Source organism: Podarcis cretensis (assembly GCF_951804945.1).
Source record: "Podarcis cretensis genome assembly, chromosome: 2".
Taxonomy (NCBI): domain Eukaryota; kingdom Metazoa; phylum Chordata; class Lepidosauria; order Squamata; family Lacertidae; genus Podarcis; species Podarcis cretensis.
This window is the reverse complement of record NC_137171.1, coordinates 61,119,731-61,134,665: the sequence shown is the minus strand read 5'-3', so window position 1 is coordinate 61,134,665 and position 14,935 is coordinate 61,119,731. Positions and strand designations below refer to the sequence as shown.

General features: G+C 39.1%; 1 protein-coding gene across 6 annotated transcripts in view; it reads left to right on the top strand.

The window, feature by feature from the left end:
• The window catches only part of FAM13B (family with sequence similarity 13 member B), a 55,306-nt gene that overhangs the window by 12,274 nt on the left and 28,097 nt on the right, over positions 1–14,935 (top strand). For 4 of the 6 annotated variants that reach the window (XM_079967508.1, XM_079967506.1, XM_079967507.1 and 1 more), the window contains 6 exons: positions 3,000–3,105; positions 4,074–4,263; positions 6,127–6,339; positions 7,694–7,868; positions 8,798–8,939; positions 10,645–10,805. In XM_079967508.1, the coding sequence (XP_079823634.1) occupies positions 3,088–3,105; positions 4,074–4,263; positions 6,127–6,339; positions 7,694–7,868; positions 8,798–8,939; positions 10,645–10,805 (899 nt within the window). In that variant the 5' untranslated portion in view covers positions 3,000–3,087. Of the gene's footprint in view, positions 1–2,999; positions 3,167–4,073; positions 4,264–6,126; positions 6,340–7,693; positions 7,869–8,797; positions 8,940–10,644; positions 10,806–14,935 lie in introns of all 6 variants that reach the window. The other 2 variants (XM_079967509.1, XM_079967510.1) reach the window with 1 other exon arrangement.

Below are 14,935 nucleotides of genomic sequence, written 5' to 3'. Positions count from 1 at the left end.
AGGATTGCAGCCTATTTACCTTGTTCTATATAAGTCAGTGGGACACGGGTGGCACTGTGGGTTAATCACACGGGTGGCACTGTGGGCTGATCAGAAGGTCGGTGGTTCGAATCCCCGTGACGGGGTGAGCTCCCGTTGCTCGGTCCCTGCTCCTGCCAGCCTAGCAATTCAAAAGCATGTCAAAGTGCAAGTAGATAAATAGGTACCGCTCCGATGGGAAGGTAAACGGCGTTTCCATGCGTTGCTCTGGTTTGGCAGAAGCGGCTTAGTCATGCTGGCCACATGACCTGGAAGCTGTAAGCCGGCTCCCTCGGCCAATAAAACGAGATGAGCGCTGCAACCCAAGAGTCAGTCACGACTGGACCTAATGGTCAGGGGTCCTTTTACCCTTTACCTTTATATAAGTCAGTAGGGATAATTAACAAATATTAGAACAAGTTAAGTGAGTTCCATCATGGACAGCTGGAGCAGGTGGGAACTGTCTCCTCACAAGTACTAGAGATCTTGCTGTCTGTATCAAAGAACATGTTCTCCATTCCACGACTGTTTCCGAGATTACAGCTAATTTATTTTTTCCCTTACGTAACCTTAGCAGGAACCATTGTGGTATAATGAGCACAGTTTTGCTCTTTGATATGTTTTCAACCCTGAGTGGCCTTGGCAAATCATTATCTCTTAAGTAACCTCAGTCCACCTCAGGGTGGGTAGTCATTGCCCTGATCTCCTAGCAGGTCCTTCCATTACAAGAGGGATATATAGTTCCACTTTGGATTAATTTTTGGCGTATACTAGACTCAAAGAAGAAACTCAGTAAGTGGCTTTTTAAAAAGGATTTTGTATATATGATAACTGTACATTGTTTAATGTAAGACATATAAAAGTCTAGTAATTCTAGGAACCTTGATAACCTAAGAAGTGGTTTCATGCTTGTAAATGTTACTATCAGATTAAAGATAGTTGTTAGTAACAAACATTGTACTTAAAACTTTGTAACTACATTATCTGTAGGCTATTAAGTAGGTCTCATGACCAGTGTCATTTAATTGTAAATCCCCATGAAAAAGGTGACGTTAAAATAGCTTTCCATTTGACTCATTTCTAGTCAGATCATAGGAATATTGGTCTGTCCTGCTCAGTGTTGCTTACACCAACTGGCAAAGGTTCACCATGGTTTAAAACGGGACATTCCCAGCCTTAACTGGAAATGCCAGGGATTGATCTTGGCACCTTCTACATGCAATGAAGATGCTCTTTCACTGAACTATGGCCCTTCCCCATTTGTCTTGATGACGCACAGCTCAGCTACATTGAAATTGTATTTCTGCAGCACTCTCTACATAGGGCTGCTTTTGAAGAAACTCTCTAAGCCTCAGGTGGTCCAGCTAGGTTGCTTATGGGAATACATATGTATGAGTATATGGTGTCTTCTTTAGAATATTTCGAAGCACAATTTGAGGTTCTGGTTATTATCTATGAAGCCCTAAATGGCATGGTGTTTATGGATGTATGTATATTGATGTCTGTGGTTTTTGTGTGGCCCAGTTGTGGAGTGAACTTGCATGGGAGGTTGTGTGGCTTCTTCTTTTGACTTTGCACCATCTTGCCAATACTGTTTTATTTGAGCAAGATTAATATTAACAGGTTTTTATGCTGACTCCAATTTTTAAAAATAATTTAAAAAATATTCATGGATGCATTTCTGATTTTATCTTGTGGTGCAATTTGACTTGTTTTTTCTGAAAATCTTAGCTGCTTTTAATGTAGATTAAGTTGGAGTTTAAAATAACATAAGGGTTTAACATGTAGGGTTTTAAATAATTATAGCATTTAAAATGTATATTTTGTTTTACAATAGTTGCATACTTCCTATAGTTGAAATTTAAACAAAATTTAAGACATCATTTTTAAAGATTATTTTTAACCATCTTCATGAGGACAGTTTCCATATCTTAGATGGGTTATTTATGGATTTGATATCCCAATTTGTTAACTAAATGTATTAAGAACAAACTACAGTTGCATGAACTTGAAATACTAGAACTGGAGTTAGTTCTAAAACAGACTTTCAGTTTCCTCCTTGCATGCTCAAAGGACAGGAGAGTATGTGAGCCTCAGACTTGTGCAAGCTTGTCCATCGCTAAACCATGGTTTAGTACTGCATTTGAAACAGGTCATTGTCTGCATGAGTACAAGAACTTATGCATTTGTTACAATGCCACAGCAGTAGCATGTCTACATTATTTACCTTGGAGTGAAATTGGGGTGGACTGAATGGAAATTTTGTGAGAATTGTGCTTGCAGATCAGTCTGTCTGGAGGTTTGATCAGACTACAGTATTAAATCACCTAATTTCTGATAGTCAAAAACATAATATGATCGAGTATTCACATTTTTTTAAACTTTGTTCTGAGGCATTTAAAAATAAAATATTGAAGCAACCTGTATGCTCTCTAGGAGGGTGTCTTGGGGCCATTGGATGCAGCTGAATTGTTACTCTGTCAGCGGTGAGGAAGGCCTGTTGTGTGATCCCTGTTTGGTGGAAAGCACTTGTGCTCTGTCGGGGGTGGGGAGACTGGACCTGTCAGACACAGACTGTGGATCCACAGAACCTCCGCCTCCCTTGTTCCTCTGATACACCCTAAAAATATCCGAATCCTGAAGGTGGTGTAGTTAAGTCTTTCAATTGTTTATGTATGAAATTGTTATAATTGTTTTTGTTGGTATTTTTATTTTTAAATTGCTTCAAATTATATCTCAGGAGGTGATTCATGATGGAATGAAATAATTAAATTTGTGGTCAATGGGAGGGGAGAAAGAAATTACGGAATGAGACACCTTCTCTCCACCTTTTGCCGTTGTTGCATTGAGTGACGCAGGCCATGGGAAATGGCGGTAGCTCTGCCATGGACTCTTCTTCTCCCCCTGCCCCAGCCTCTATACATTGCTCTTTAAATAATCACAAAATTTAGAGTACTTAAATGCTTCTTTTTGTTTTCCAGATTAACAGCTGAGGTACTGATCGAGTTCTGCTCTTCTTCAATGAGGAACTACAGGCTGATCTTCTGCCATAACCTCAAGCAACCATAAATGACAAAAGAATGCTTGGTCAGTAAGGGTAGCTGGCGTAGAAAATATTTTGTAAACGTAGGTGTGTAAGTGCTCTGAGGTAGGTTTTCTCAACTTTCTTTTTCTTTTAAGAAATTATTAGAACCATAGTTTAAAGTTTGGTTTATTTTGGCCAAGCCAAATTTTCCGCAATCTCTTCAGCTGCTCTTGTTTAGGAGTAATATGCATTTCTAATGCCTGGTATAAACTAGTCTGGTAGTAACCAATGGATACAGTATAGTACAATTGGCACATAATTAAGTTGACAAAAAGTTGATCCATTGAAGTGACACTTTTTTTAATAAAAAAAATGTCAGTTTCTATTGTATTTGAGCATTTTGGGGCTTTTAGCAGGCTCACTACATGTGATTAAATCTGCTTATTATTTGCAATAATTCTAGCAGCTATTGTTGCCAGTTTTATATACAGTGGTGCCCCGCAAGACGAACGCCTCGCAAGACGGAAAACCCGCTAAACGAAAGGGTTTTCCGTTTTGGAGGCGCTTTGCAAAACGAATTTCCCTATGGGCTTGCTTCGCAAGACGAAAATGTCTTGCGAGTTCCTGCGGGTTTCCCCCCCCTTTTTCTAAGCAGCTAAGCCGCTTATCAGCTGATCCGCTAAGCTGATAAGCCGCTAAAAGCAGCTAATCCGCTAAGCTGTCAATGGGCTTGCTTCGCAAGACGAAAAAACCGCTATACGAAGAGACTCACGGAACGGATTAATTTCGTCTTGCGAGGCACCACTGTATCTTTGTTTTGCAGGAACTAAAATCATTGTGTGGTTATTCTGTTTCAGTTTTATCACATTCTGGGCTTAGAGTAAAAAAATTTTTTAAGGAAGATAGTTTGTGTGGGATTCATAGCTGGGGTTCTAGTTTCTGATTAAAGTTTATTCATTAACTGATGTATTTTTATGTGTGAATCGGTATGTAATGTTGGAGTTCAATGCAAGGCAACTGTATTTTACAGAAAGACAGCTTTGATATTGGGCTGCATAAAGATATGAGGAAGAGCTCCTCCCCTTCTTTGAGTAACTGCAACTCTGTTCTCACTAACAAAATATTTGGAATTCCACTCGATGAACTCCAGCAGGAAGGACAGCCAGGCAGTGAAGTTCCATTCATAGTCCGCCATGTTGTGGACTATATTGAGGAACATGGTATGTATCATCATGCTGTGCCTTAACTACAGACTTAAAGTCTGGAACTATCAATATTTTTCATTTGTAAACTTGCTTTGAGTTTATGGACTTAGATTTCCATCATTATACTTTATGAAAGTGAACGGTATCATACCCTGTCCTGCAGCCCTGTTTGATCCATTTAAAAACACATTTTCACTGACATCAAAGTGCATCTTGAGGTGGTGGCTGGTGCCATCTCTTTTTATCAGTTTTTGTTTGGAGGGACTCTAGGAACCTATGAAGCTTCCTCATATTGGATTGGTCCATCTAGCCCAGGGGATCCCAATTGGTGTTTCTCAGATCCCAGGGAGTCCAGGTAACCCACCCAAAAGTAGGGGGGGCATTGCTTGGCTTTTGAAAAACAGGGAGTCTGCAGTACTTAGCTAATTTGGAATTGCTGATCTAGCCCAATATTGCCTGCACTGACAGGTAGTGGTTGTCCAGGGTTTCAGATAGGGAAGATTTCCTAGCCCTTCCTAGAGCTGCCAGGGATTGAACCAAGTATCTTTTGTATGTGAAGTATGTACTGCACTGAGCTACAGCCCTTCCCCCCATTCATAGGTCACACAAGAAATGAGGTAATAATAAAGCACTGCAAATATTATTATAGACGCTAATCTAGTTTTCCCAAGTGGTATCTGAAAACTGGCCAATCCATAGGAAGCTGCTCACATCTGTAAATAAGACTTGAAGTACAGTCAGCAGAGTGAAGACAGACATTGGTCTTCCCACTTTGTTTCTCTAAACCATCCTGTTACATATTTCCTGTCAGTTCTATGCAGATGCTTATCTACCTGGGAGAGATGACCCACTTGACTAATTATCTGTCATTCCCTCCAAAGGGAGGGATAGAGTCTTTAACAGCTGAGCTGCTCTTGCAGCTTGTGTCCCTCCTACCATCAGGGTCTAGACTGGGTCCCCCATACTACCAGGAAGCAGACCATCCCCCTTACTTGTGAGTAGACCAGAATGACTATGTTGTAGTGAATACGCTGGGATTAGTCAGTTTTAGAGCCAAAGTGCTCTGATTTATTTTGTATTCTGCTTTGACGTTCTTCCTGCCTTTTATTTCTAATAATGTTTGCCACCTTCAGGATTCTAGAATCCCTATGTGTCTAAACACTTGGAATTTATGCTACTGAAAGTTTAGGATCAGAGTCCTAAGAGACAAGCATGTTTTTCCATCTGTGGGAGAGACTTTGGGAGAATGAGCTGCCTTTACACTCTGAGGGAACTGCCTGTGAAATACAAGGTGCATTGGTTTCAGAGTTCCTGGGCCTTAGGAAGATGAGGGTGTCTGACGGGGAAATGAGCAAGCTGCTTTCATCTCCAGAGTAAGATAACACAGCTCAAAGTTAGCTCTGCTTGCCCCATCAGGTTGTGAACAGGTCAGATCAAGGAGTGCAGGGTGCACTGGCTCAGAGCCTCTGTAAAAGTAATTGCTTTGGCGCAGCCCGGATCCCCTCCCATCTGGGCTGCAAGAATGAATGGTTGAGTGGTGATATCAACTACCAGATAGTAAGACCCAACTGGCAGCACCACAGTTGTGCAGCTGTTGAGCTAGGAAAGGGCTTGAAAGGCTCTCCTGAGCATTCCCCTTTCTCTGCACCGTATGTGGAACTTCATGATATTATGGAAGTGATTAATAAATTAATATGGGGGTTATAGCTATATCAGATATCATACATCAATAGTGTAACTGACTGGGGAGCATTACAGTAAGTTTTATTTTTAAAAATATTTTCTCTCTTTCACACAGGATCACACTTAATGCTGTAAGATATGCACCTTTTGAAATAAGCAGTTGTACTGAATTTTGTATTTTCATTCTAACTTAAGGAGGTCTAGAGCAAGAAGGACTTTTTCAAGTCAATGGAAATGCAGAAACAGTGGAGTGGCTTCGGCAAAGATACGACAATGGAGAAGATGTGGATCTGGTTAAAGAAGCGGATGTACCTTCAGCTATTAGTCTTCTTAGATTTTTTCTTCAAGCACTTCCAGAACCAGTTATTCCTAGCACTCTACATATGCATTTGATACAACTTTCTCAAGGTATTGGAATTCTTTTAAGGACTGAATAGCTTCAAGAAATAATCATATCAAAACTTTAGGGTGGCTGTGGGTTTCTTCTGTATGAAACCCCACATTTATATGAAGATAATTGGGAAATTTGATCTGGTTTGGATGAACGTAGAAGCTACATGTGGTCAGGGAGCAGAACCAGATTACCAGCATGCATTTGTTCCGCCTCTGGCTTACCAGTTAATCAGTGTGCAAACAGAATATTTGCTATAGCATGACGTATAATCCATCATCCATAACTCTGAGTCATGTAGTTGATTTCTGGGCTTTATGTAGGTTAACAGCCATGTAGTTCGGTTCTGTGTGTGTTGATTTTAAATTCACTCAGTACACAAAAATGTCATGGCAGGCCTGGAGGCAAGATGGAGATGTTCAGCGAGTATGATTGGTACATCCCTCTCCCTTGGTGCATAGCTTCTGTGTTCATTCAAACTGGATCGTTGACATTTACAAAAATCCACCAAATTTATTAGATAAAATTAAAGAAATGTTTAAGACATTAAGAAAAAGACTAGATATCCAGGTTTGTCATTCTAGATTCTATTTTGCCCAGGACCTAGAGTGGTTATTGGAACACTCCATCAGAACTACAGTTCAGCAAACGCAGTTCATTCATAATGCTAACCTAAACTATGACTTACCACAAATGCACAAATGAACTATCTGGGCTCCCAGAGAGATGTTTGTGACTGCTTTGCTGCTCCTCTGGTCCTGCTGTTACGATCTAAGCCATGGTTTGTCTTAGTGTTATCCCTGAACCCATGTTTGTGGTTTATTCTCCCCCAGCCCTGATAAATCACAAGCAGTAAGCCATAGAGCAAACCTTGACTACAGTTTGTGGCTTATCTGGATTGAGCTTGGTTTTGGACGTAGTGCTAAGCAAAACCATGGCTTGGCATACAGCATGAAGTGGTCTTGAGAAGCAGAAAATCCTCGTTGATCTGTTCAAGAACCTGCTCATTTGCACTATGCCATAGGTTTGTCTTACTGTGAACTGCGTCAAAGAATAATGCTGGAATTTCACAAGGAATAGGTGGCTAGCAGTGCAGGAATGCCTAGGGGCTTACTAAAATATCACATCGATTGGGAAAGGAAAAAGTACAAAACGAGGGGAAATGTGCTCTTAATATGAAACTTGTAAGTGCTGAATACTGCTCAAGTTTTGAACCTTTTAAAAAAACAAAAACCTGAGCATTTCCAATGAATCAAGTGGAACTTTTTATCACATTGGTTACACATTTGTACTATTGAAGTTAAATTTGTCTTGTTAAACGTTGAAAGTCATATTAGCATTTATTAACAATACTTCTGTCACATTTTACAGATTTTAATGAAGATGAATTTGGAAGAAAGTTGAGGTTTCTCTTGCAGCAGCTTCCGCCTCTTAATTACAGTTTGTTAAAGTTTCTGTGTAGATTTTTAGCTAATGTAGCAACGCATCATGAAGAGATTTGGTCTGCAAGTTCTCTAGCTGCAGTTTTTGGTCCTGATATCTTTCAGTAAGTTAGATAATGTGAACATGTTGGCTACTTTGAATGTGACTTTGCAGTAAACATGCATTTTTGTTCTAACTTTAGCTGCTATCACTCTTCAGTAAGCTTGTTTTCCTTGAATGCAGTATTTTTTTTATTCCTTGCTGCTGTAACAACATAAAATACCATTGAAAATGATTAAACAAGTTGAATGTTTCCAATATCTTCCTGAATTCTAGTATTTAAAATAAAAAAAATGTTTATCCTAATTTAACAGCTGTTTGCTTGATTTTTAGTCCATTTAATATTTATAGTATTAATCCTGCCTGCATGTGTTGTGAAGTGGATAATTATATAAAGCTATAAGAAGCTGATTTTTCTCCTGTACGATCAAATCAAATCAAATTCCCAAAAACTTAATTTTATTTGTGGTTGCCATCCCAAGATTATGATGTTTGCTTCCACTTATTGGACCTACCACCATTTGTGCTTCTATGCGTAGTTCCTCATGTTGCATTGGATGCTCAACATATTTACTCAGTGTGCCACAGCAACTGTGATGCCACCCTCTGGTAAGCATGACATGTGGCCAGCCTTCCAACTTTGAAGCTGAAGAGTTGGGCAGGTATTATTTAAGCACTGCCAAGTTGGGAGGAAGGTAGGGATTGTGCAGCAGCTGTGTGTCAAAGGTATTAAAGGCTCTGTCAAACAGGAGCTGTTAAACCATCAGACAGTGTTGCCAAAAAGCTTCCCTGCCCGGCATTTTCTTTGAGGAGGGCTAACATGGTGGTGGATGTGGGTGTCTTTAGGCAGGATGTACAGTTTCAGTATGTGCACAGACAGTTCCTTTATGTCTTTGAGGATCTCCACCCCAAAGCCCTTTGTAGGAACATATTAATAACCTTTGAGGAATTAGTTTCAGAAATCATAAATTTAGTTTTGGCCTTTCTTGTCAGCATTTACACAGATGTGGAGGATCTGAAGGAGCAAGAACTTGTTAGCAGAATAATGGCGGGACTGTTAGAGAATTATGATGAACTCTTTGAAAATGAAGAGGAAGATTTTTCATCTAATGATTTAAGTTCAGTAACCGAGCAGGTAAGAATTGTGTACAGCTTCATTTTAATAAAAGACTTTGCTATTAAAAAAGCCTAGAGAAACTTCATAATAGATTATAGGTAAGAGTCTACTTACAGTACACTGATTTGGTTTACCAGTTAGCAGTTTATATGAGGTTGCAGCTAAAACCTTCCCCTCCCCCAGATCCTCTGACATTTGTAGAGAACTTGGAAGAAATTGTTGGTTGGCTGCTGCTTGGTAAAGAGTCCTATTTCTAATCTTTTCCAGACTGTGACACAAATTAAAGTTCTGGGGAGGGGATATGTGTTCTGCTAGGTATTGTATTCACTAGAGTCGCTTGACCCTGTGAAGCAAATTTTTGGTGCTCTTCAGATATTGTTGGACTCCCATCAGCTCCCGCTAGCATAGCTAATGGTTAGGTATGCCAAGGACAGTAGTACAAAATCTGGAGGGCACCATGTTGACTACCTCTGTGTATTGTTAAGGAATTGTAATCATGTTTATTATGGCTTAGACTTGAGAAAACAAAATTATTTCTTTGGGAAAGTTAAAATATTAGTGCAGTGATCTAGATTCTGAAGACGGGGTATTCAGAGCTAAAACTATGCTTGTGCTTTGATGTTAGGGCCTCTTCTTAGAACTTCTACAGCATGTTCATCAATGTAAACTCCACCTATCTGCAGTTTTTTCTTGCCCTTTATTATTGCCCATGCACCCTGGAGGATGGAGTTGAACAAACAAAATTATTTGGTGGTTCAGTCTAACTAAGGACTAGAGTTATTTTGTAATAAATGAGGAATTGAATTTGTCTCCTACAGTGATGTGGCAACAAGTAAATCTTAGGTGAGTTTTTATATAGGGTAGCTTTAGCCAGCTAAGCAAAGCACTGCTCGGTTGTCTGCACAAGTGTAGTTTTGGCTCTGAAACCACTTTTCATTAAATCATTGGCATTGCCAGTTAAAAATGGGGTAGGTAGAAAGACTACTGCCTGAGAACATGGCTATCCAATGAGTTACATGTCCCAGTGGGCTTAATCCCATAATGAGGAGTTAGTGCTTTTTCTCTAGCAGTAAGGTAAAGGTAAAGGTACCCCTGCCCGTATGGGCCAGTCTTGACAGACTCTGGGGTTGTGCGCCCATCTCACTTAAGAGGCCAGGGGCCAGCGCTGTCCGGAGACACTTCCGGGTCACGTGGCCAGCGTGACATCGCTGCTCTGGCGAGCCAGAGCCACACACGGAAACGCCGTTTACCTTCCCGCTGGTAAGCGGTCCCTATTTATCTACTTGCACCCGGAGGTGCTTTCGAACTGCTAGGTTGGCAGGCGCTGGGACCGAGCAGCGGGAGCGCACCCCGCCGCAGGGATTCGAACCGCCGACCTTTCGATCGGCAAGTCCTAGGAGCTGAGGCTTTAACCCACAGCGCCACCTGCGTCCCTTTCTCTAGCAGTACAATAGTTTAAAATTGAATATCTTAGCTGATTGAAACTACCTCATATCTGGGCTTTGACAGTAGGTGATATGGCTATAGTGGAAAATGTTTGTTTAGAAAATATATCTAGTGGCTGGCCTTGTTTTTCTATGTTGGTGCTGAGATCTGAATCACAAAATGCCTGCTAAAAAAAGCTTAAGCAACTTTATTTTTAGAGCACACTTCTCACACTTTTGGAATTTAATAATCTGTCTTTCTAAGAAATCATGGTCTCACTTGGTGTGTGTTTTTAAAGATAAATGATCTGTTGGATGAAGAAGATATAAAGCTTGAACAGTCTGAAGAGCTGCCAGAAGAAGAAGAAAACATGGAGGACCCAGAATACAGGCAGGAGATGGAGCCCCAAGAAATGATGGAGAGCATCTTGGAGTCATGTAGCGTTTCAGCATCAACAAGGTATGAAGGTTCCTAGTATGGACACCATCCCGAGATTATGTGCTGCTTCCTGACTACTTCAATATAGCTGCTTATGTTTCACGTTTTGTTGTGCTTTTGATTCAATCAGTACCGAAGAATTCATCAATCCCAGTTCATTTAGCCATTCTATATTATATTGATTTAAGTTAGGAGTAGACATGTGCCTAGACCTCCCTCCTGTCTGTATTATGTTCTATATATTTTTAAAAACTATTTGAGTGGAAATGGACATTATATATTCTGGAAGAAAAAGAATATTATAATGTACATGGATTTTACTGACTGAGTGAACACAAGTACAAGATGTAGAAACTCCATCTGAATGAAAATAGAATTTTGTGAAGTTTCAGTTTGCATGTAGTGGGGCTTCATGGTAAAAGAGAAGTTTTTTTGTTTTATTTTAAGGAAATAAAATACTGGAAGTAATGCATAAATTTAAGATGAGGTCAAAATAATGCCAAACCTACTGGATTTCATCATATGACTGTTATGTAGTATCCCACACAACTAATCCTCTCTAGCTTTATACCATTTCCATAATACTTGCTTCCCCCCCCCCCCCACATCTTCCTTCTGTATTGTTACAACCCATATTCTTGTTTCATATCTAGTCCTTGCTTCTTTTCCAATATTGGAGCCATTGTATGGGCCTTGTGTCCTTACAAAATCAAGCAGTTGTTGCAGTGGCAAGTGTGTATTGAGTGTCTAGCCTGCTAAACGGGGCAGGAGGTGGGGCCTGCTTCCTCCAGAGAGTAACTATGTCACAAACCTTTTTCAGAAAATTTTCTGAACACAAGGTTTTTACAACTGTGTAATGACTAAAAAAAAAAATCAAAATTAAAATGGACAAATTCAGGTTTAAAAATCACTTCAAACTGTTTTTCAATAGAGGCTTGTGGGCCAAGTTTGGCTTGCACATACATATATTTAAGCCAGGAAAGCTATGGTAACAGCAGGAGTGTTGTCTCGAACCAAGTCAGGGAATCTGAGCAAGGAGAAGAGGGAGCATACAAAACTGGGACCTAGTCCTGATGCCAGTTGTAGTCTGGTCATTACTTTTTGTAGTGCATTGCTGTAGCAGTTTTTTTAGTGATGATGTCAGTAAGGTATGATAAAAAACTGCAAAACTGCAGAACTATCCACTTTCTATAATAATTATGCTGTAACTGATTTCAGAATAAGCATTCCATTGTGAAGTTGAAGGTGGAGGCTTTTTGTGGTCTTTATTTTGACATTTGTATTGCTGCTTTTGGCTGTGGCTCATGGTCTCCCTTTCTCTGAAAGCTTAGTTTTCCAGCCTCAATAATTTTGCGTAATGTAAAAATTATGATTGAATTAGATAATCACTTTCTCGTTGATACTGTTAAATGCTTTAACAAAAGGAGAATCTGAATTCTCGTGTTCCGGAAGAATTCTGTTTACCTTAATATTATATAAATCCTGCAAGGACAGCATTTCCTGTACCTAAATAATTCTGAACAGGTGCTCATCCTCCTCTAATACAGCTGGAGTATTTGTTGTGATAAACATGTTCATAGCCCACTGCTGCTTACTTTTAAGAACTTTTCTCCTGTTAACTGCTTAAGCTAGCTCTCTTGCAATTTGAGCATATTGTTAGTTCTCCCATTATTCTTTGCAGCTATATCATCAAGGATTCTTTAATAAACATGGTGGAGAAAAGCTGAAATTATGATAACTCCACTCAGGGTTTTTCTTTTTATCTATTGGTTCATATATATATCCTATATCATATTATTTCCTCTGAATATTCTCTGGTTTCTTTTCAATGTGTCGATCATACTGAGGAAGTGGGTGCTAATCTGGTCAGAAGTCCTTATGATCCACCATCTTGCACCAAGAAGTAATAGAAGGAAAAGCATACTAGAGCTAAAATGTTGATTGGGCAGCTTATTGTCAGTAGTGACCTCATGTTGCAGTCTATTTCTATGTAGACTGCAGGGCTTAGTGCAGCACTCCAATAGTGCCATCTTACAGGCAGCTATTGAGATCAAGCAAGCAGAATGGATAGTCAACAGAGATTGCCATACTGTATAGTTTTTCAAATGAAGTGTTTTTACATGAAATGCTCATTTGGAATAGCAAAAATAATCAGAATGGCTTACAAAGTTCTACTGCACAGGTAAATCAACTTAAAATGATAGTTTGATAAGACTGAATTAACTTTTTAGAAGCTAAACATAAATATTTTTGAAGGCATACACTGCACTATAAAACAATTTGCATGTAATAATAAGCTATATAAAGTAAGCTTGTGAATATTTTCTTAATTGCTTATTTTTGTTACTAAAATGACAGTGCTTAAGAAAATCCAAAGTGCTTTGCCATTAAAATGTTTATGCTGGTATCTTGCTGCGTCATTCTTCATCAGCAGTCAACCCAAATGATGCTGCTGTTTGAAATACAAATGTTTGGAGGGGCACTGATAGGATACATAATACATTTATGTGCTGCGTAGCATCTTATCAAATCCTGCTACTGATTAGAGGGACTTTGAACTAGTAATAGGATTCCTTAGTCTTTGAAATAGTGCTGTTTCAATACACTTGTTTTTCTGAGAATCTTCACTGCGTTGCATAAGTAGAGGTGTTGGGTGAGAGAAAAGAAAATGTAATAGGAAGAGGAAAATTGTAGAATATTTTGGTTCTGGTGTTGATTAGTCTAGCAGCATGCCTATTGTGATTTGATGTTTCAGAACCCAAATTTGAATTCCTACTAATAAGGATTGTTCTTCATTATAATTCCCTTTTTGTTTTCTCTGTGCTTCTTGGAATTTTTGGCTTAAACAAAAGTTGTAATATATATAGCATTTGAAATATGCTATATAGTAATCTACTTAATAAATGGCATACTGTTTAATGTTGGCTGGAGCATATTTTTAATTGTTTTTCATTTATAATTTCTTACTTTTAATTTCCCTCACATTTTGCCATCAGGAATTACTGTCCTGTAGCTCATCAGTTACTAATACCATTGGTGGTAACTAAGCATACAGTGTAATCAGCTGAGAGAAAAAAATGGCATTAAACTAAAGCATTTTGTGGTTAAGGGTTTGTTCATATTAAATGTACAAAAAAATGAAATGTTATATTAGCTACTCTAAATGCACCAGTTCTGAAATAAACAGCTGGTTAGCAAAAACAGAATAGGTTAGCTTAGTAACAAGATAAGTAGTATAGAGTAGTATTGTGATGTGAAACAAAAACACTGAGTTTGATGGCTTTAGTCACAATAACAATAACTTGTAAAACTCCAGGAAATAGAATGCAAATAATTTACTTTAAAAATAGTTTTAAAGCAAATATCAAGCTCAGAATCAACTATTTTCTCCCTCCCCTTGACCCACCCCCACCCCAAATATGGAGAAATTGTAAGTATCTTACCATGTGTAAGAAGTACTTTATACATAACACACTCATACGTTATAAATTGGGAAGAAGGAGCAGCCACTGATATTTCCAGCCACTTTGTTGGGAATGGAGTAGAAAATGATCCATATTATTTGTTCCAATATAAATACTGCAAAGAGCTGATTAGGTAGTTGCTGTTAAGTTACTGACTTGATAATGCTTTCATATAGTAATCCCTGGGTGAGCCCCATTGTGCACTGTCATATGCTTAGGGCTGACCACAGCTTTCCCCAAAAGAACTGTATACTTTCCTGCTAAGACTTTAAGCCTCCCTTTGCCACCCATCTCAAACTCTTGAAGGTAATCGCCAATTCTTTTTGTCCTATCAGCATTCTAAAGACTCCAGCTTGGAGAGATTGGAAGAGAACATTCAGAATTGCTGCCTTTTACAAGCCCTTGTGAAAATCTGGTTTCTAGTGGCTTAGAGAGAGAGCAGTACACTGAGGTTTCAGCCTTCTGCCCTTTTATTAAAAGTTTAAATATTTATTTAACTTTCACCTTTTCTAGTTGAAAACAAAAAATGTTGTGAAAGTGTGGGTTTTAGTGCATAATATACGTAAAGGGACCCCTGATTGTTAGGTCCAGTCGCAGACGACTTTGGGGTCTCGCTTTACAGGCCGAGGGAGCCAGCGTTTGTCTGCAGACAGTTTCCGGGTCATGTGGCCAGCATGACAAAGCCAC